At 42.1% G+C, this 20,900-nt stretch overlaps 3 protein-coding genes across 5 annotated transcripts in view; 1 reads left to right on the plus strand and 2 right to left on the minus strand.

Moving 5' to 3' along the window:
* Positions 1–3,589, minus strand: part of naxd (NAD(P)HX dehydratase) — a 6,689-nt gene extending 3,100 nt beyond the window's left edge. The window contains exons 1-5 of one of the 3 annotated variants that reach the window (XM_070914713.1): positions 2,164–2,821; positions 1,633–2,046; positions 1,138–1,288; positions 984–1,029; positions 779–867 (exon numbers count right to left, since the gene is read on the minus strand). In XM_070914713.1, the coding sequence (XP_070770814.1) occupies positions 779–867; positions 984–1,029; positions 1,138–1,288; positions 1,633–2,046; positions 2,164–2,677 (1,214 nt within the window). In that variant the 5' untranslated portion in view covers positions 2,678–2,821. Of the gene's footprint in view, positions 1–778; positions 868–983; positions 1,030–1,137; positions 1,289–1,599; positions 2,047–2,163; positions 2,822–3,496 lie in introns of those variants that run through there. The other 2 variants (XM_070914714.1, XM_070914715.1) reach the window with 2 other exon arrangements.
* A 1,714-nt stretch (positions 3,590–5,303) lies between these two features.
* On the plus strand, positions 5,304–10,020 carry rab20 (RAB20, member RAS oncogene family). The gene is made up of 2 exons (XM_070915183.1): positions 5,304–5,506; positions 8,839–10,020. The coding sequence occupies exons 1-2, from the start codon at positions 5,317–5,319 to the stop codon at positions 9,432–9,434; spliced, it is 786 nt and encodes a 261-aa protein (XP_070771284.1). The 5' UTR covers positions 5,304–5,316; the 3' UTR covers positions 9,435–10,020.
* Positions 10,021–11,161: 1,141 nt separating this feature from the next.
* The window catches only part of col4a2 (collagen, type IV, alpha 2), a 56,779-nt gene continuing 47,040 nt past the window's right edge, over positions 11,162–20,900 (minus strand). Inside the window, exons 28-47 of the mRNA XM_070915002.1 lie at positions 20,203–20,424; positions 19,882–20,043; positions 19,614–19,784; positions 19,324–19,467; positions 19,083–19,208; positions 18,814–18,995; positions 17,943–18,006; positions 17,765–17,839; positions 17,541–17,648; positions 17,275–17,382; positions 17,105–17,176; positions 16,775–16,900; positions 16,532–16,648; positions 15,674–15,835; positions 14,905–15,003; positions 14,642–14,788; positions 14,436–14,552; positions 13,862–14,053; positions 12,304–12,590; positions 11,162–11,416 (exon numbers count right to left, since the gene is read on the minus strand). Of these exons, the coding sequence (XP_070771103.1) occupies positions 11,162–11,416; positions 12,304–12,590; positions 13,862–14,053; positions 14,436–14,552; positions 14,642–14,788; positions 14,905–15,003; positions 15,674–15,835; positions 16,532–16,648; positions 16,775–16,900; positions 17,105–17,176; positions 17,275–17,382; positions 17,541–17,648; positions 17,765–17,839; positions 17,943–18,006; positions 18,814–18,995; positions 19,083–19,208; positions 19,324–19,467; positions 19,614–19,784; positions 19,882–20,043; positions 20,203–20,424 (2,936 nt within the window). The remainder of the gene's footprint in view (positions 11,417–12,303; positions 12,591–13,861; positions 14,054–14,435; positions 14,553–14,641; positions 14,789–14,904; positions 15,004–15,673; positions 15,836–16,531; positions 16,649–16,774; positions 16,901–17,104; positions 17,177–17,274; positions 17,383–17,540; positions 17,649–17,764; positions 17,840–17,942; positions 18,007–18,813; positions 18,996–19,082; positions 19,209–19,323; positions 19,468–19,613; positions 19,785–19,881; positions 20,044–20,202; positions 20,425–20,900) is intronic.

Genomic DNA, 20,900 nt, shown 5'->3' on the forward strand with positions numbered 1-20,900 from the left:
TTAGCCTACCCTCACTGACATTTGTGAGTACAAAATAATAGAAACACCTGTCAGTATAACGCAATACAATTCAACAGCACCATGAACTGCATTCTCCAAAATGATCATAGAGCTTATTTAACCTCATCTCTCTAACACAGTTAAAAAACTGAACATTATAACTTTCAAGAAGGTCATGTATTAGTTGTAGCTAGGTGTACCTAATAAACTGGTGACCGACTGTAGTTGTTGTTCAGAAACGTCAGTTAACGGGCATTCAGTTAGCAGGCATTTTGGTGTGTCATAGCAGGAAAAAGCAGGTGCAACTGCAAACATTAACAACTGCATTTCATTTAGGTGAGCTAGTTTCATTCTCCACTCATCATCAATGTATGGTGAGAAAACACTGTGACGATCACAACAACTTGTAACTTTTCACACAAAATTGGTAAACTAATTTAAGGCACTTGGAAAAAAAATACCTTGAACAATATTATAATTCTACTATTAATGCCTAACGACTGTCATTGTAAAATCACAATAATAACAATAATTAAATAATCATAATTCATTCTGAAAGTGTTATGCAGGTACCTAAACAACATCATAAATATGGGCTACATAGAAATTGTTGTAATTAAGTAATAGCCTAGTATTTGTGATTTGTGTTAGGGTTAGGGGTTAGGGTTACATAAGTGTACATTTATCATTTATATGAGTGATGAAAACCCTATGAAAGAATGGTGTCTTGTCAAAATGACATTCAGAAAATAACTGGTCCAGGTGGATCTGTACTTACAGGACAGGATGAACTATGAGCTCAGGGCTGTATGATTTGATTACAGTTGCAGCGTCTTTGGTGCAGAACACATGAGACAAGTCAGCCCCCTGGAGACAAAAGGAAGTGGCACCGTCACTGCACCAGAACTGGACTTTAACTAAAAAAGATCATTTCAGACATTAATGATGAACCTGCCAGGAGCATGATCAGAATTATTGCTTACCACTTTCAATGCTGAGATGGCGGCAAAGTATGGAGCTCCAGTATACCTTTAGGGGGTGGAGATGAAAAGAATTTGGTCACATGTGCTATAGAATAACAAACGAAGCTCTTGTTTGGTGAATGTTGAATGTTGAGTTGGTCTTTGTGTGACATACTCTTGGCATCCTCCAATGATCCCAATACGTCCATCTTGCCCCTTGTGCTTTTTGGACGTCAGTGGAGGGACTATGCTCTTTACCAGTGAGAGGATGTCATCGTCCATGCCTCTGTGTGATGTAGACCCCAAATTGTAGTAGCGTTCAAACACTGAGGGAATAAACAAAGTCACAGTTTTAAAGTGTGGAATACTTGTTTTTCTTGAGTCTAATCTACATTTTTACCTTCCACAGACACAAGATGACAAAAATATTGGCAAGGAAAACAACAAACACACAACTAAAACACAGATAATAATGTACTGCAAATAAAGATAAATTAACAAACCACCTAACTAAGGAAAAAAACAGCGTAACGGCTCCATCACTGAGCCTTCACATTACAGCTGATGCGGTTTAATTTCTGTTTTCTCTTCACACAAATCCACCTCGGGGCTGCACACATGACACCGAAACTGATACCTAAAGCCTTTGGATCTGGGTTCAACAGTTGACTTTGTTGGGTGAAACAGTCTGTTTGGGGTGAGGGGCGTCTGAGATGACTGGACTGGCCACGTGTGCATGGCGGGGAGGCACTGGAGTGCACAGGACCACGGGCGGGAGGAGCCGTTTTGGAGGGAGTGACTGCAGAGCCGGGTCTGGCGGAGGAGATGCTGGAGAACATCTGGCCGAGCATCTGCAGCATGTGCAGCTCCCTGCCGTGTTCGGCTTCTCTGCGGCGGTCTTCCGCCTGCAAGCGCTGCTCCTCCAACCGGTAGAAGTTGTCTTCGGCCTGGGCGCTCTGCTCCAGGAACTGCTCCATTAGTTTCTCCATGGGGAAGTTAGCACGCCGCTTCCTTGGCCGTTTAGGTGTTCTGGCTGACAACTTACTGGTCGATTGGCTGCTGTTATGTGGTCTTACTGATGTGCCTGGAGTAGAGAGGGGTGATGCATCTTTGAGCATATACAATCAAATACTTATAAAAACATACTGGATCCATTTAAGACAGACTAACCAATGAATAAGGACAAGGAGGGAGAACTTACTGTTATTGCCCACTGTCACTTTAACTGGAATAGGGATGGGAATAGTTGGGTATTCCAACTTCACTTCAGTCTCTGCAGGATAAGGACACTCCCCTGTGCTCTCCGAGTATGCATCCTGAGCATCCTCTCCATCCTCCTCCAGGCCATCCACGGCCTCCTCTCCTCCCACCCCGCTTTCTATGAACTCCTGAGGGTCAAGCGCGGGCCGGTTGCTCAAAATCCCCTCCATGGTGTCATAAAACTTACAAATCTTGTGATACTGCCCGTTGTTCCTTAGGTTACCTTCTTTTGCTAACAAGTACTGTCTCTTGAGGCTTTTGATCCGCACCCTGCATTGTTCCGGCGTCCTTTCAAACCCCATCACACCCAGCCTCCGGGAGACGTCGCGGTACACGAAGCTGTTTCGGAAGTTTCCATCCAGCGCTACCTGGATGTCCTGCTCCCCCCAGATGTTCAACAAGGTCCTCGTCTCCACGTCCGACCACAAGAAGCCCCGCGTTGTGTTTGCCTGCATAGCGGATCCAAACAGGCTTTCTTAGAGTCACCTCCACCACAAGGAGTTGAATGGAGATGTTGACACTGCGGATTATGATGGACGTCTGGTCTTTGCTCTCAGCTGCATCAAAGCCGCGGGGCGCCGCTATCCAAAACAACGTCAACAACGACAACTGGCCATTTAGGTCGCTTAGAAGGACTTATGGGGGTAATAATTACGGTTTTCAATTTGGGAACCATTACAATAGCTTGTAAAGATCAACTCTTTGTATGCTAGCTAAAGCCTAGCCGTCTATGTTTATCCTTTTACGTCGTTAGCAAAATGCGTGGCATAGTACTTTGAAAGTAACTGACTGGGGATCGGTGTTCCGAGCTCTTTTCACATCCTTAACCTTGATTGAGGAAATTTCAAAACTGACCTCTGATCAGTCCTCTGAGGGGTAACTTCACCTTTCTCCGCCTGCTCCTCCGCCCATGCTAGGTGTCTGCGGGGTCCTAGAGACCCTGAGATAACAGCCAACTGTCAACTCCTCGAGCAACGTGTAAAGGCAACAACAAGCATTGGAGTCTATAACGGCGTATAGTTCCGCTAACGTTACAACTGCCAGGACGTTTCAATGAAATACATTGTCATAATACTTCCTGTACTTTACCTTTCTCGTTCAAACAGACCAACGTGACGACAATCGATAGCGCAACTGTGATAAAGCAAAAGGCCAGCATCTGAATATGTTGCGGCATGTTGTCATTCATTCTTTGCTCTTAAGTACAGCCACCGACACATGAAGCTTTCCCACGTCTGGAAGCCCCCCTCCTTGTCGTAGACAGTTCTTCTTACCTAAACTGGAACTGCGTTTCACCGCTGACAACTGTACACAAATGATCCTGATCATGAGGCAACGTAACCCAGTGAAGAAGTACAGGAAGGAAAAGCTTATGATGCCTTTACAGGCTCCTCGGACACTTCTGGAACCCAGTAGGTTAAAATCTGTCAACAGTCAAGGTGCTGCCATCACAGCTGAGCAGGCAAAGCGGAAGTACATACAATCTGCACTTCGTCTAATGGCCGCTAGATGCTGATTGGAATATGAGGGCATTGACGTCCCCCATAGGCTGTATCAGAGGTAAACCGTCTCTGGCTGGATATACAGTCTATGTGCCCCCCACCCCCTATATTTATTTAATCAGCCCAAAAATAAAACAAACTGGTTTTCTGTCCAATCCTTATCCTGTGTAAAAGGGAAGCTAAAAAGTTAAAATTTAAAGACCCCTCTGGAATTACATGGAACTAAGACAAAGTCACATGTAAATGTAAATAATAATAATAATAATAATAATAATAATAATGTAAGATTTTTTTCCCAATGTACTTTATTTCATTACTTACATACATTTCTGGGTGTGAAGCTGTTTCTATGTTTCTCCTTTATCTCCTGTACATTAGTTGGGTAAATGTGATCCTGCCCCCTGGTGGAATTGAAGACATGAGACTACATTTGCACCTATTCTCACCTGAGTATTCTCTTGGTTACACTCAATATAGAGAGCACACATTACCTGTAATATGTTCAAGTATGCTGGCAAACACCTGTGTGAACATCTGCACGTACCAGGAGAACATGCACAATGTCAGGCCTGTATATTTGTACATGCAGATGTGTGCCAACCTTGAATTATAAACATGACTTGTTGCTCACTGCATTTCTTTACTCAGAAATAATAACAAACATCAACACTGATTTTTTTTTGTCACAACTAAGTCACACTTAACAAAATGCACAACAAAATCCAAGAACAAAAAGATACAAGCATACCTGAACGCAGCACACGAGTTGCTGAAACTGTAATTGGTTTAGAATCTTAAAGGAGAAAAAAAAGTAAAATATAGCCTACTGTAATCATTCAATAAGACTAAAACGTTATTGCCTGAGTTATATGCTTCATTTTGATAATGGCTTCTCAAGTGGAAAGCCTGTTTGGCTTGCCTGGAAGAATTATTTCCACAGTCAAGTTTGAGTGTAAAAACTTCCGTCGGCCCACCGGGGCGATCCAGTATGGCAATCCAGCGAACCATTTGCCCTGAGTTTAGCCTTGTAGGTTACAAAAAAGAAAACAAAGCCTTACTCTAAGACTTGGTTGTGTACAAACCGTTCCTCTTTCATTAAACATGCACAACAAAGAGGAATTTTCTAAATATTTCTTTTTGCCTTGCCCTACTGTTACTTTTATTTCATTTTCTTCATTAAATGCTCGTATATTATGCTAGATGTCTCCGTCTTAAATTGTTTCCCCTTTCTTGTTCTGTAAATAGTGTTTGTGTAATAATTAACAACAAAAACATGGTATAAACTGTTGGGGGCGGTACACAGCCTGACAGTAGATAAACCTGAAAGGCGCAGCTCAGGGTAAAACAGTGCCAGTCACCTACTTCCTGTTTCACCACAGTTACTTTTTGAAGTTCAGATTGAGGCACCAGATTGGGAATGAGCCGACGCTGGACCGTCACGTTGTCACAAATTAACTTTAGTTCATAAAATGGCGTTTGTCAGAGGAGTTCGCGACCAGCCTGAAATTCATTTTACAAGCTAGACCGTGTTTTCTTTTCTACGGATAAAAAGGGAAAAAAAGCTCCCCTGTAGCGGGACCCGACCCAGCATCATGCCCGAGGTGTCGAAGATGAAGAAGCCCGACGTCAAGGTTGTTCTCCTGGGAGACATGAACGTGGGGAAGACGTCGCTGCTCCACAGGTACACGGAGAGGAAGTTCAAAGACACCATCAGCACCGTTGGAGGGGCGTTTTTCCTCAAACAGTGGGGACCTTACAATATCTCCATATGGGACACTGCTGGTAATACCTCCTTCATGTTCAGACTTCACCCACTGTTTGTTTTAAACTTCTATCACCTCCCATTCCTCCGGTTTGTTAACGGTGTTTACCTGATAACGCGTGATCCCGCCACCTGAGGCTGCAGTCACCGACATGTGACCGCTCAGTCTGCACAGGCAGCACGCTGCAAACCTGCCTCTTCTAGTTTTGTGTTATTCTCACGTATAAAAAATGTCAGATTAAAGTTCTCAGTTCCAGTGCTAACGAATAACAATAACATATATTATAACGCCCAGAACAATTCGAACCTTTCAGGTCAAAACAGGGGAAAAACAAATTGATAATCCCACACAGGGAAAAACAACCCTTAAAACAACTTCAAAATAAATCTATGCACAGTCAAAACCAGGGTCCTTTAAATTTCATCACTCGTTTGATCTTAGAGGACAGGCCTAAATAAACATTCAGTCCACTGGTCAGAACCTATAATCATTAACATGAAATTTAGTTGTGTATATTGAACCTTTTAATCGTAAAAGCAGTGTTTAAGGTGAACAGTTGAACGCAATGGTCGAAATACAATAACAGATAATACAAGATACAAAAATATTAAGCAATTACATTTATGTATATAGCCTATATAAGAAAAACCAAGCCTGTCAAGTAGATTTTAGCAAAGGTAACCCTGAAGAAAGAGGATGTAAATGAACACTATTGTTAAAATATAGAATAAACTGTTATGAAACTAAAAGCTTGTTCGTCACTTAGTCAAACAGCTGACTGATCTTTCTTTGATAATCAGCTTTATCAAGTAAATCTCAGTTCCATATCTTTACAAATTGAATAATCTAGATTCTGGTCAGCTGGTCAAACTGTGAAAGTACTTTTTAAGACATCCCTTTTCGCTCTGGTCATTTGTGATTAAAATATAATGTAATATTAAAATTGTCTTTTGTGTACGTCTGAAGTAACACTCACACATACAGAGCACTTTCAGCAATAGTTTTTAAATCTATGAATAGCTGCAAAGGCCCTCATTCTACCGGATAAATCAAATTCATCTTGAAATGCTGTTAACAGAACATTTGCTCTCAATTGCTTTGTTAATCATTTAACCTTTAGGCCTCAAATGTCAAGAACAATGATGAATTTGCATCACGAGTTGCTGTTGCGCTGTCTTTAAGTTGAACAACAGCTGAAAAACCCAGTGGTCTAACTAATGATGATATGAAACGGAGGGAAAGCACCTTTTATGTGAAGCTGTACCCAGCAAATGTTGGGTATTGTTTTTTACTCTGAAAAAGGACTAAAAGAGTAAATAATCAAAATTGGTTTAGATTGAATTTTCTGTTGGCTAATTCAATTGATTTATTATTTATTTAATTTGTTTCAGCACAACATGAGGCTGTTATTTGGTACACGAAGAGCAGAGAATACTGTACATTTACATGGAAGATTTGTTATACACAGAATCAATCAGTTATTTTACTGTAATATTTAATACACTTTACACATACAATCTCCTGCTTTTCTAGAACATCTGCCCCTAATTCACCTCAAGGATCCCAAGAACCCTGATGGCTTCAGATTCACTTTCTAAGAAATAGACTAATTTGGAAAGTTATATTGGCTGTGACAGGAAAAATTCAGTGATTCATCTAGTTACTGCTGATGGATGACCTTATAACTGCACTGCATTCCAGTATTGTGTAAACATGAATTACAGTACCCTCTTAGGCACACATACTTGACAAAAGTAGAGTTGGTGAGCCACAGAGATAAGGAGAGGGCGGACATGTCACCAGTAAGCCATTTCCTGTCTGTGTTCCCCAACTCCATGACCTCTGACAGGAGGCAGTTGCGTTCGTTTTATTTAGTCACTGTGGTGGAGAAATGCCGGATCAGCGCTGACTCATTACAAGGCTGCTGTTTTAGACCTATCAGCATAGACCACAAAGCTTTGGAAGAGAGGCAGTTATAAGGGTTGTCCTAAAAATATGTGGGATGTTTGGCTCAGCACATTGAAAACAGGCTGTTTGTTGTTTATTTTCCCACTGATAATGCCCTTTCCAGCTGGACGGTTCAGTTTCAAAGCCCCATTAAGGCAGTGAAGTTCCTCTTAATAGTCACATGAGAGGGCTATGACAGGAAGACTTGAGTCCCCGTGCTTTAACCTGTCTTTTCCAAACTTACACACTTTAGTGTTTTCCAGAAGCACAAGGAGGACGGAGTTAAATCTTCAGAGTATTCTGGTGTATTCCACAAGGTATTTGTGATGAATTAATGTAATGAGCGATCAGTCAACGATCAGTCAATTAATCAGCTGATTGACAGAAAAGTAATGACAAGTGTTTTGATAATATATTGAAACAGCTTTTCTTTGTCATCTATGATGGTACACAGAATATCTTTGGGCTTTGGACTAAACAAAACAACACAAATTTCACAATTTTTCTTTAGACATTTTATAGACAAAACAGTTACACAAGAAAGTAATCAGCAAATTCATCGAAAACAAATAATCATTAGTTACAACCCTAGGAAAAAAAAGGCGGTCTAATGTAACATTCCTGCAATAAATCCTACTTTCATGAAGAGTTCTGTCTCACAGAGATGTTGATTCAACTGAATGGTCATTTTGGAGGATGTAGTTTGTGTTACTGTGGAATTATATTTTGTTATATTGAGAGATATTTTAGTCTAAAAGGGGTGGACAAAATATTAGAGCAGCCTCCAAAAAGACCTATAACATTGCATCAACACCTTTCAAAAACAGCCCAACATTTATAACCTTCTTAAAGGTAGGATTTATTGCAAGACTGTTGTTTTAGACTGCATTAGTTAAATCTAGATGTACCTAATAAACTGGCCACTGAGTTTTGGGCAGCATTATAGCTGAAATGATTTGTCAAATACTTGATTAACAAAATAAATTGGAAACTGTTTTTATAATCAAATAATCGTTCCAGTTACATCTCAAGCAAAGAAACATTCTCTGGTTTCAGCTCCTCAAATGTGAAATTTTCTTTCATATATAAAAGTAAACTCTTTTGGCTTTGGACTGTTGTTTGGATGCCTACAAACCTATAAACAATCAGATAATTGAGAGTTAGGTGTACCTAATAAACTGGCAACTGAGTATTATTCAAGACAAGTGTTCACACACAATGTGCCCTTTCAAGAATCCTGCATATTTCAGCAACAAAGGTTGTTTCTGTTTCCAAACTGCTGACTGTCTTGCTCAACTTCTCTCTGTGCTGTGTGTCCCTCTGCAGCGCTGTTCAAACAGTATGGCTGTTTGAAGTCTGTGTTCATGGGCTCAGACTCTGTTGACCCCGTCTCTGTTTCCTCAGGTCGTGAACAGTTCCACGGGTTGGGCTCAATGTACTGTCGAGGTGCAGCCGCTGTCATCCTCACTTATGACGTCACCAACTGGCAGAGCCTCGCTGAGCTGGAGGAGCGATTCCTTTCCCTGACCGATACCGCTAACCATGACTGCATTTACGCTTTAGTGGGCAACAAGGCTGACCTCACAGACCCTAAAGCCCAGCTGTCCCCGGACTCAGATGCGGCGTCCGAGGACCAAGCTGTGGAGGGGAGTACAGAACCTCAGGTGCTGTCTGCTTGCCCCACACCCCCGGCCTCCCCTGCATCGCTCTCAGGGATGATGCTACACAAACAGGTTGCCCCTGAGGATGCAGCGGCTCTTTATGGGAGAATACTGCGCTACAAGGGCCTGGAGGAAATGAGCAGCCTGCCTGCAGAGAAGATGTGCTTCGAGACGAGCGCCAAGACGGGGTACAATGTGGACACTCTGTTCGAGACATTGTTTGATCTGGTGCTGCCTACCATCCTGAGGAAGAGAAACGAGAATCAGGAGTCCCCTACAGTGGACCTGGAGGAGTGCAGGGGGGCCAGCAACAAGCGCGCCAGATCGTCCTGCTGCTAGGATCTGGCACAGGAAGGTGGAGACGCAGAGACTTGTTTTTAACAAAGGACAATCAACAGGTTGGTCTGCACACCAAAAGCATACTGTGATGGTACTACTTATTTGCCTTGACGGAGACCCAATAGCATTAATGACCTCCTGGTAACACACACACACACACACACACTAACGCAAACACACGTTCTTGATTCTGTGAAGACAGTCAGAAAAAACAACTAGCGTTCATAGTGTCCACTGACATTTCAAGTATTTCTATGTAAGGACGAGAAATCACTGCTTTGAAACCTTCCACCCAAATGACTGAAACTGCACTTGTAACCCAAAGATGTGTCTGTGGGCAAATAACACGCACAAGAAGTCAATCACTGCTATTTGTTAATGCTTTGGAGTGACGTCACAAATTTAACAGCACTAATTGTTAGTTGGGTGGCACATTGCACTGTGTTTTATTATAGTCGTATTTTAAGGTTTCCAGAATCACACTTCTTTTGTTTTCTTTTGTGCTCCGTTACTAGCTTTGTTCATATTTTATTAGCACATTTTGAACTTTTCAATGAATATAAATACCCCTGTTGAATTTTTAAGTACGCGGTCATAATAAAGATTTTTTATTTTGCAGTCCGTCTGTCTGGTCTGTCGCATTTTTAAGATAAGCTTGTGAGAATGAAATGACACAGTCAGAAGTGTAACAAACAACATTTAATCTTCACAATCCAAAGAAATGATCATGTTATGAAAATTACCATAATTACATTACAATTAAAACAAAGGCAAAGTATGTTTCCGGTTTGGTCAAACTGTTTATTTCTAATGCATTTCCAAAGTGTATCTAGGTGAAGTAGGACATTTGACCTACTTTCTAAATTGTGTAAAATACTCTAATCTAACCCAGGATCAGTGATCACAGCAAGGATTTGCTACAGTCAGACCTTTGATCCAAGCTGTTGACAGTCTGTCCTGTTGGCAGCTTGGGGCAGTTCAATTATTAGTAGATTTGTGAAGGAAAATGAGTGTGACATGAGTAGTATTGGATAAGATATATATATTTAAACTCTTAGGGAAGGGGGTCAAGTTCATTCAGCTGATATAAATACAAAGAATCAGTGCATTGTGTATGGAAAATAAAGAGTTGCAGACAACTTTGCAATAGCTGATAAATGCATAAAACAGATTATGGAGAGACGGTCATATTATAAAAATAGGATTTGTAAGAGCAAGGGAATAAAAGCAGGATAATACTGACAATAGTATGAACCAACAGTTGGTCTGATGACCGTCTTCAGTTGGCTGAGAAGCAGTGTTAGTGGCTTTATGGTGGGCGGTATACCCTAAACAAAAAAAACATCCAGATAAACTGAAGCAGTGCATACACACGGGCATCTTTGGTTCAGCTGTAGTGTACGGTCTCTGATCGTTAACATTGTGTCATAGTAGCTGAGGTAATAAGTTAAACAGTAAGCACCAATCCACATTTAACACAAAAATACTTATTTTCCCATAATGCTGTTGGCTTCATTATGGGGCTTCTCCTGTTTTATCTACAGTGGGACATTTCACTCATAGCTCGAGAAAAGTCATTACATATCTGAGCTCTGTGGCTCAGGGAGAAGGCTTCCCATTTACATAGATATAAATCGGGTATTTCAGATCCCCCTTTGTTTGGTTTAGTACATTTAGACCACTGTCAATGGAACAGCTTCTTTCTGTCAGCGTTACCGTAGAGTCTCTCACAAGTTCTTCATGCAGACCTGGCAGCGGCTGATGCGTGACAGGAGCTGGCCTGCTTTGAGCGTCTCTGCTGCCGGCTCAGTGTGGAACCTCTGGTCTATGGAGGTAAGCCAGAAGCTGTGCTTGTTAGCAAAGTAGTGGCATGTGCCTTTGGCCCCGTTACACTCAATGAATGGTGTTGTGCGGAAGTCCTCCAGGCAGGAGCCAGGCGATGACAAGGACTGACCTCCGCCTTCATTTCCTGCCGCTGTGTGCTGTAGAGACAAAAGGTGAGAGGGGAAGAAATGAGGCAGGTGTGAAGTCAAATGTACACTTCAGTATTTGGTCTAAAAGACCAAAACCAACAATGAGCTGACGTACCAACAAGTATTTTCTCTGTAGCCAATGCCTGCCCTTGCTTATCCCTCTGTGGCATAGAGCTCCAATGTCAATGCCAATGAGTCACACTGTTGTACTGGGTGACATCTTCCTCACAATGAACATGAGTCCCATAATTCACTTTGAATAACACATCCTCCTGCTGCCATCAATACTCACTAGCACACCAAATCCACAAACCATAACTACAAGATTTACTTCTGTCTGTGAAACGTTTGCTAAAAACTACAGCAAGACCAGCTGTTTTAAGAAATTATTTATTCATTTTCATAATTAATGTATACATTTGTGACTTGCACAAAGTAGTAAGTAGGATAATGTTCATCCAGAACAAAGCTCTCAGAGTTGTTTTGCCCTCCCTGTCTGGTAAACACCCACATCTCCACATTCCCAGTTTGTAACGCCGGCTTTCTGTTATAAATCTCCAATTTATAACAGTCTCCAATCCAAGATTTTTTCCAAATTTCCCAAAGCTCCTCCAGAGCCACAGAATACCTTAAACAACTTTTTTCACAAGCTGAGCAGAAGTGCCCATGATAAGTAAACTGACAGTAAACTTACAGTCATGTGTAACATTTGGTGGCGTTACCCTTATGAGACATTAGCACTAACACTTTAATTAGTATGAGATAATGCCTATCAATCTCATCGACCATTGTCACTTTTGTTATGGTAGTATGGTATGCACATAGCACCTTTTGATTTTATGACTCCTGATCTTTCCATTTAAAAATATTTGTCTAGAAGGAAGACCAGAACCCACCATGAGATAGGAGTAGCCGATCCACAGGCTGCGCCAGCCCACGGGGCACTGTGGGATGGTGATGTCCTGGCTGTGGACTGCGATGGCAACTGATGGAGCTTCGCATACTGAGCAGCGGCTGATGTACGGTTTGATGTCTCCCTCTTCTACGGGCATCATAGGCAGAGGAGCAGTTGTTGACAACCAGTAGGACTTATCATTTCTGCTGGCATAGTAACAAATGTCTCCAGGATTGCAGTACAGGAAGGGCATGGTGTTAAACCGCGGGAGGCAGGAGCCAGCCAAACCTGAGCAGGACAAACAACCAAATTATATTAGGCATGGCATGTTGATATCGATGCTTTAAAGTGCTTTTACACAATGAATAAATGACATAAACAGATTAAGAAAAATTTTAAAAGATGAAAGAAGAGCAGGGTGGATTGTAATCCAAGATTTTAAAATGTAGTTGAACAGATGGACTATAATGTTTATGGTGAACCTTTAAATGATGGGATAATGGTAAATGCTAAAAGGTAGTATAACAGTAGCACAAGTACAGAAGAATAATAAAGTCAAACTGACTCGTCCGTCAAATGTCTGTTATTTAGCAACATCTACCTAAAGTTAGCTAACATTTGCTAACTTTCCCCACCATAAACTAGTGGTCATACCAGACCAAGTAAAGCTGTAGCAGCAAAACCCTGAATTTATTGAGTTGAGCAAAGGTGCAATATGACTTATGAATTCAACTTTTGGAGCAAGTATCAGATATGTGTGGTGTAACAAAGTAGTTTCTGTTTTGGAGACAGGGTTTTGTTGGAATGTCTAACCCAGTTTTCCGGTCTACATAGTTTTATTGTATCACTTGATGCAAAAGCAGCACGGAGACCAGAGTGGGGACGAAATTTTGCCTGATTCATTTTCTGGTTTGAGAATTTCTCACATTGAGTGAAAGATGCTCAAACTTATAACAGATCTTCAAAAGGAATTCTCTTTCCAGCTGTGTCCTGCCTCTCATGCATAGATCATTCATTCAGAGACAAAATCTGATTACACAAATAAAAGGTCACGTTAAAAGCAGGCTTGAAGTGGCATACCCAATCAAATTAGAGTCTGAGGACGGGAGAACAAGGATTATATCACAACTGAGAACTCCGCTAGTTTAATGAAAAACAAGTCTTTCTCTTTTTCAGCCCCATCCTGTCACTGTATCTCTACTTGAAATGTGAAATTTAAAACTAAGGACACCAGCTGGTCTAAATGCCCCCAAATCAAACTCTGCCAGCAGTAAGATCTGATGAGCCGGACCTCTTTGGAATGTCTTCTGGTTCACTGGATCACAATGCCAGAGAAATTTAATGTGGGAATGTTCGCCTGACCATCAATGCATCCTGGCAGGACAGTACTGTAACAAACTCCCACTGGGGTATGTCTAGATAATGTACTGATAACTGATGTTTTTTCAGCAAACTCCCTGTAACAAAACCATATTTGTACCCTACAGAATTTTGAGGTGGTAGTCACTAAGAACATTAATATACTGTAGAACATTACAACATAATTCACCCTGACTTACCAAGATCCTGGTTGTGGGCCTTTTCCTGGCCCTCGAGGTACAGCAGACTGTAGCCGTCCCACAGTTTAGACATGCCCACAGGACACATGGGCGTCTGCTCTGATTGACTGTGTTTCACCAGCAAGTAACCCACGCTGACACTGCGGCCAGGCATACCAGGTAACCCAGGGATACCAGAGTTGCCGCGGCGACCTATTGAGGAATGAGGAGTTCAGAACTGTGTTTTGCAAAATTAACTAATTACATATTATATAATACATTCATACATACAAATACTGTACACACTGTACACACAAGTAGGGTGCCTTCATGCACGTGGCCTAATGCTTTCATAACTTTCCTCAAACCCTGGCAACCATCTCTGCTAAGACAATTAGGTAATACTAGAAACAGACCTTGAGGAACTCTCTAGCTCAATGCTAATCATTTCCAGTTCAGTGCTTATTCATTCACAAAACATAACAATCAAAAACCTCCTGGTAACTGGTCCTCTGCTTAAATCTCCACCTACTTTAAATCCTTTAATCCAGGCTTATTAACCTAATCCTAAATTGCCCCACAGTGTCAGACGCACCTTCCATGCCTTGCAGACCGCGGTGGCCCATTTGTCCAACCTCTCCACGAAATCCAGGTGTTCCTGGTCTACCACTAATCCCAGGCATGCCCTTCTGCCCGTTGGGTCCCAGGAAACCTGTACAGTAAGAGGATATGTGTATATTACTGAGCTGGACATTTCACTTAGGGGTGCTCAAGAACAAATGTTTTATTAGACTAACTAACCTGCGTCTCCAGGGGGGCCCTGTGGCCCTGGATCCCCTTTGACCCCCTTTGGTCCGTGGATACCCTGCGGTCCTGGAGGGCCTCTCTCTCCTGGAATTCTGATGGGAAGTGGAGGAGGACCCTGGTTGCCTGGGAACCCACGGAAACCTGCAGCAGGGAAGAATCATGTCATGACCAAGAAAAAAAAAAATCACACAAGCACATATCTGGTAACTCGTGAGCAGTCGCTACATTTTGTGAAAGTGGATTCATTATTTATTTACCTGGGGGTCCGGTGTCTCCTTTTGGACCAGTTGGCCCTCTTTCTCCCTTCACACCGCTCGCACCAGGAACTCCCATCACTCCTTGCTCTCCTTTTACTCCTGTAAGAACAAAAGCATATCAAGACTGTAAACAGGTCGTAGCTGGTGATCACATTATCCAGCTGTACGGGGCCTGTAGACAGGTGCAGCAATATGATTTTACAGGCAGAGACATAATTATTAGTTGAATGCCAGCAAAGCCTTTACAGTGGCAGAAATCACTGAATAAAATCATAAACTCATAATATCATACAATTAAATCTTTCCTGGCTCAGTTTGCGGTTTTCTCTGCAATAATGTAGTATTTTTTTAGCATTTTAATATGTTTAGGTTATTTGACTCTTGAAATTGTAAGACTCTCTAACTTTATTTTTCATCTTATCATATTCATGATATTTTGAGTATTTTGATATGTTCTATTAATATCATGGTTTTATTAGTATGCTGTGTTGAATGTTGTCCTGTTTAAACTATAAATGTTGTGATATTGTAGCCAGATAATGTATCACAAGAGACCATATCACAATATATTTTGTATTGACTGTATATCATCATATCATGTATTGTTCAAAATGTAGATCGTAGACTATGATGTATGACATCCATGACCTGACACAACATTGGAAGTTTAATTCTCCTGCTATTGCAAACATTTCACTCATGGTACAGCCGTAATGTGAACACAAGCTACTTTTAAAGGCTTATCTTTGAAAAGACTCCTCTTGCTTACCTTTCTTCCCAGAAACACCATTTGGCCCTCGGTATCCAAATGATCCTTGATCTCCTTTGAATCCTTTCCTACCAGGGAGTCCAGGAAACCCGTTTAATCCCGGTACACCCTTTTCTCCTGGTGGAGCGTCCACACCAGGAAATCCTCTGTCTCCAGGGAAACCTGGGAAACAAATAATTTAGAGTTAATAAATATAGTTGGTATATAATGTGAACAAGAATACCTCAGCATCAAAACCAGTCTTAACTGACAGTTCTGTCAGCTCTTTCATTTCTTTAACAATTAATTAATTAAAGCATTGACACAGCCAGTAGCTTATGCAGATTCAGTGCAGCAAGCTGCTACAAAAGTGATCAAATCTCTCGGGCTTCAGCAATAATAGCTAATACTTTAAATCTTAACAATCAAATGAATTGTCAGTGTCATTGTCACTGTCAGTTGTATTAATTAATACAGTTACTACTGCTAACCTTATTTTAGACTCATGTTTAAAACACAAATCTGCTAAAATGATTATTTAATAAATACATGTATTTGGTTTTAATCACTAACTTGATGAACTGAATTAAACTGAATTGCTGTTAAGCCACCAATTCAAACTCCTATTAGACAGAAAGCACAATACATGATTAGTTATGAAACATAGGCTGAATTAGGCTCTATTTACCATATTGTGCACTACATTTACCATTTTATTTGATATATCATGCCCTCAAAAAATCCACTGCTCACCATTGAGTAAACTATTGCGTCACACAGCCAAAGTATAAAAGGTGTACCAATAAAAAGAAGGGGGAGAGAAAGATGGCACTGTTTCTATTAACAATGGCTTTCTTTAATCAAACTGTATCTTCTCACCTTGGTAACCAGGAGGTCCTTTAAAGCCAGGGTCCCCACTGGGTCCTGGTCTGTTTGGGATCCCATCTGGTCCTACGAGGCCACGGAATCCTGGCGGTCCAGCATGACCATGGTCACCTGAACAAGTGAAACATGGGTTGTCTTAAGATGTTTAAATATGTGTTGTTGTGCATCATTTGTTCTTTTATTGAGAGCTCAGCGGGTTTCTTAGTGCCCTATTGACGCAGAAGAGAAATGGCTAACCTAGAGGTCCCTGGAAGCCTTTCAAACCCGCTGTCCCAGGAAAACCTGGTTGGTGGTTGGGGTCACCGCTCTCTCCCTTCTCTCCTTTGGCTCCAGGATCCCCAGCTGGTCCAGTGTTATCCAGACCTGATAAAAGTACGAACAGGAAAGACATGTCCAACTTAAACTGAGAGATGGTTTCTACTCCACAAACACTGGATATAGTGAAGATTTCAGACATATACCTGATCAATTTTACAAAAAGAGTTTACAGTAATCTCTCATGAGAAATAACAAAAACGGTTGTGACTTGCAGTAACTGGCAGAAAAGCATTTTATTTGGTTGTATACCTGGTGGTCCGGGGTTACCCCTTTGTCCTTTCAGTCCATTTAATCCATAAAGACCCTTCAGGCCGGGGAAACCTGCACACACGTGCATAAATCAAATGGAGGAATATGGTGGACAACAAGTATGTAGTTTAAAGAGAGAGAAAGAGAGAGTACTGGTTTGATCATGTTACCTTTGTTCCCTGAGAAGCCAGGAAAGCCTGGATGTCCTTCTTTTCCAGGAATTCCAGGAAGGCCTTTTTGACCTTGATTACCAGGAGTTCCCCTCTGCCCATCTGACCCTGCAGGAAACAAAAATGTTGTTCACAAGATTGTGTATAAGTCAGAGTCAGAGCAGTTGCAGTGTAATTCTGCTACAATGTACAGAATAACATTTAAAATAACATGACATACTTTAATTGGACAGTGTGTAATAAGGAAATGAAAAGGAATCTCTTACCTGGGTATCCTGGTATTCCTGGTTCACCTGACTGTCCTCTTTTCCCTTCGATACCATCAAAACCAGGTGTACCCCTGTCCCCAGTTGGTCCAATTAATCCTTTCTGGCCTGTAAAGGGGGTATCAAACATCTCACGTCAGCCAAAAATGAGCCTCTAATTGTTAAATGGTGATGATCAACACCAGAGCAGAAGAAACAAAAGCTGTCTGAGCTTCAGTTTGTACCTGGTTCTCCTGGAATACCAGGCTGTCCTCTCAATCCTGTAGCTCCTGGAAGGTCTATACGAGGGCCTGTCCCACCTGTAATAGTATTCAAAATTTACTATCACCTAAAATGTTTTCATCACAATCACTTTATAATTAGCATCTAGATCCCCATCTGACTGGAGTTTAAAGGTTGTACCTTTGACTCCCTTCCTTCCGCTGTCTCCTGATGCACCATAGGCACCAGGACTTCCTTTAATTCCCTGAATAGTAACAAATGAGCAATTAACAAACATATCAAACATGAGAATACATCACTTTTGCATGAGATGTTGCGATGAAAAAAATGTATTGAACCTCCAGGTAGTAATTCTAGCTGTCATAACAGATTTCTTTTTGGCCACTTGGGGGCAGTGGAAAGTGTGATACGGCAAACATGTTAGCAGAAAATTGCTTATTTACAAATCCAGCAACATTAGCATTCATGTAGAGTCATGCGTCTGGTCACCTAGCGGATGTAAGTCCAGTATTCACTCTTTTTTCGCTCTGTTTTGGTCTCTGTTAACTCCTGAGAGAATGATCCAGCCCTTGAGTTGCAAAATGCTCCACTATGTTCACCAGCTAGTTGCTGACTGTCGGTGCTGAGCAGGTAGTGTACAGTAGGTTTTTAGAGCTTCTTTGCTAAAAACACCTGCCTGCTGCTGCTGGACACAACGCTATGAAAGTGGTGAGAGTGAACCAAAACAGTTACGTTGTGGGCTGTAAAACCGAAACAACAACCCTGTAGAGCTGAGGGAAACTGAAGAGTCCAGTGATAATTTTCTGTGGGTTCATCAAGTAGTCATGTATATAAAACTACTGATTATAGTTTCTTTAAGTCTCAAGACCAAGATGAGGTTACTTACTTTGAAAAGCTCCCTCCAGAGCTACAGAGGACATTATACAACTGTATTCACAGGCTGAGTAGTACTCCTCTTGACAAGTAAACTGAACTTTACCTGTAAAATTGGTGGAGTGCATCTTTAAAGCATAATAATTCACATTAATTTTCCCAGTATGGTTCTGCTCACCCGGTTGCCAGACATTCCCTGAAAACCAGAAATTCCTCGATTTCCAGTTAGGCCCGGCATTCCTTTTATCCCTGGCAGCCCCTGTGCACCTGAATCTCCAAAGGAACCTTTCTCATTGCTGGGTTCTCCAGGAAGACCATGAACTCCCTCGAAGCCCGGCACACCGGGTAAACCCTTAGTACCTGTGGAAAAGAGTAGGATGTGAGGAAGTGAAGCGTGAGCGGATAGAGGTGAGAAGGAAACACTGATTGTAGATTGTAGCTGTGCACCTCTCGGTCCGGTGAAACCTTGATTTCCTGGATGCCCATGGTCTCCCTTGGCTCCCTTCATGTCAACAATTACCTGGGCAGAGATCTGAGGCTTCTCCCCGGGTGACCCTCTCAAACCACGATCACCTGGCAGACAGTCGTGGTTATGAGGGAGTTGGTAAGTTAGCTCATAAGATTTTATGAGGTAGTCTCAACAAAACACAGCAGACTTAAGACCCACTTTATATCATAACAATCTCACCTTTCTCTCCACTTTGACCTGTCACGCCTTTTGGGCCAACTTGGCCTAGCACTCCAGGTTCTCCTATCTGCCCGCTGAGGCCCTTCACCCCTGGATCACCGCTGATCCCTGTAAAACCTGACATGCCGGAAGACCCTTTGTTTCCTGGGAAAGAGAGGGACCATCACAGAAAGTGACAGAAATCCAACTTTTCTGACCAAAACTGGTTGAATCATGAACAAATTACATTTTATATTATTTGATGTTTAATTAATTTTTTTTAGATCACAATAAATATCTCAGTCACAAACCCTTTATTCCTGAAAGTCCAGAGCGTCCCTCTTCACCAGGCTGTCCTGGGTCACCTGTTGGGCCATACTCTCCTACGACACCATCCTCACCGTATGACCCTGGGATACCTTTTAATCCTATTGGACCTGGAGGGCCAGGGTCTCCTTCAGTTCCCCTCTCTCCAGTTAAACCTAGTGAGCAGGATGACATACCAGAAGGAATAGAGATGTCAGACATGAACAAGGACATTTCTGAGAGAGAGTGTGTCGGTGTGTATGTTTGTCTGACCTGGCTGTCCAGTACCACCACGCGGCCCAGGTGAACCAGCTCTCCCAGGGTCACCAGGGTAGCCATACTTGCCCGCTGGCCCAGGCCTCCCTTCCTCCCCCTGCAGGCCTGAAGGGCCACCCTCACCCTTGGGGCCGATCATACCAGGCATGCCAACTATTCCTGGAGGAACAACATTATATGATAGCTCTCAAATCGTGTATTCTCTCAAATCCAACTAATGCTGACAGTATGACAACAAGACAAAGCAAGACTAAGTGACAGATAGGTAAAATAAACTGTTTGAATATAAGTAAGTGACAAGGTAGAGACAGGGCTAACCTGGATAGCCTGGTTCTCCTTGATCACCAATCTGGCCTCTATTCCCTCGAAGCCCAGGCAGCCCCGGGTCACCAGAGGGTCCTGGCGATGCTCCCAAGATCTCTCCATGAACACCCTTCTCACCTTGTGCCCCGTACCGGCCGGGCACACCGGTCAAACCAGGGCTTCCTTCTGAACCTTTGCTGCCAGGAACTCCCAAGTCTCCACGGGGGCCAGCAAAACCTGCATTGGAGAACCATAAATGTTAATAAAAGAAAATGATCTGGGTTAAAGACAATAATCAAATCAAAGATCAGATCAATTCTATCTATCTGACCTAGGGATGTCAGTTTTGGTTAATTTTGCTTTCGATAGCCCGACATCCATTAACTGGTAACTAACCAGTTAATTTTTAAGAAAAAACATAAAATGACGTGAAATACAAGAAGCTAGTTGCTTTTAGTCCGTCTTTCAGTGCCACGGTGGCAGGGTGGCTGTGTGCTTCACCACTGTCGTTGATGGTCGAGTGTGTGTGCATGACATGACACAGAGCCCCAAGACATGGAAGTTAGCTGCCACAATGTTTTTGACATTATCATGGACGCAGGCCAACAACAAAGGTAACTGTCATGTAAATTTTGTTTGTGAGAGCTGTCTAGCAGTCGGTGGTTCAGAGGTAATTTAGCTTGTCTGTCCCATCTAGCTTGACTTTTAGCTCA

The sequence above is a fragment of the Enoplosus armatus genome, chromosome 11 (assembly GCF_043641665.1).
Source record: "Enoplosus armatus isolate fEnoArm2 chromosome 11, fEnoArm2.hap1, whole genome shotgun sequence".
Lineage (NCBI taxonomy): Eukaryota > Metazoa > Chordata > Actinopteri > Centrarchiformes > Enoplosidae > Enoplosus > Enoplosus armatus.

Excerpts from the sequence above, each read along its gene's own strand:
- rab20 (XM_070915183.1), top strand. The coding sequence starts at position 5,317 with ATGCCCGAGGTGTCGAAGATGAAGAAGCCCGACGTCAAGGTTGTTCTC. Across the intron at positions 5,507-8,838 it reads CTCCATATGGGACACTGCTG|GTCGTGAACAGTTCCACGGG; the intron begins GTAATACCTCCT and ends CTGTTTCCTCAG.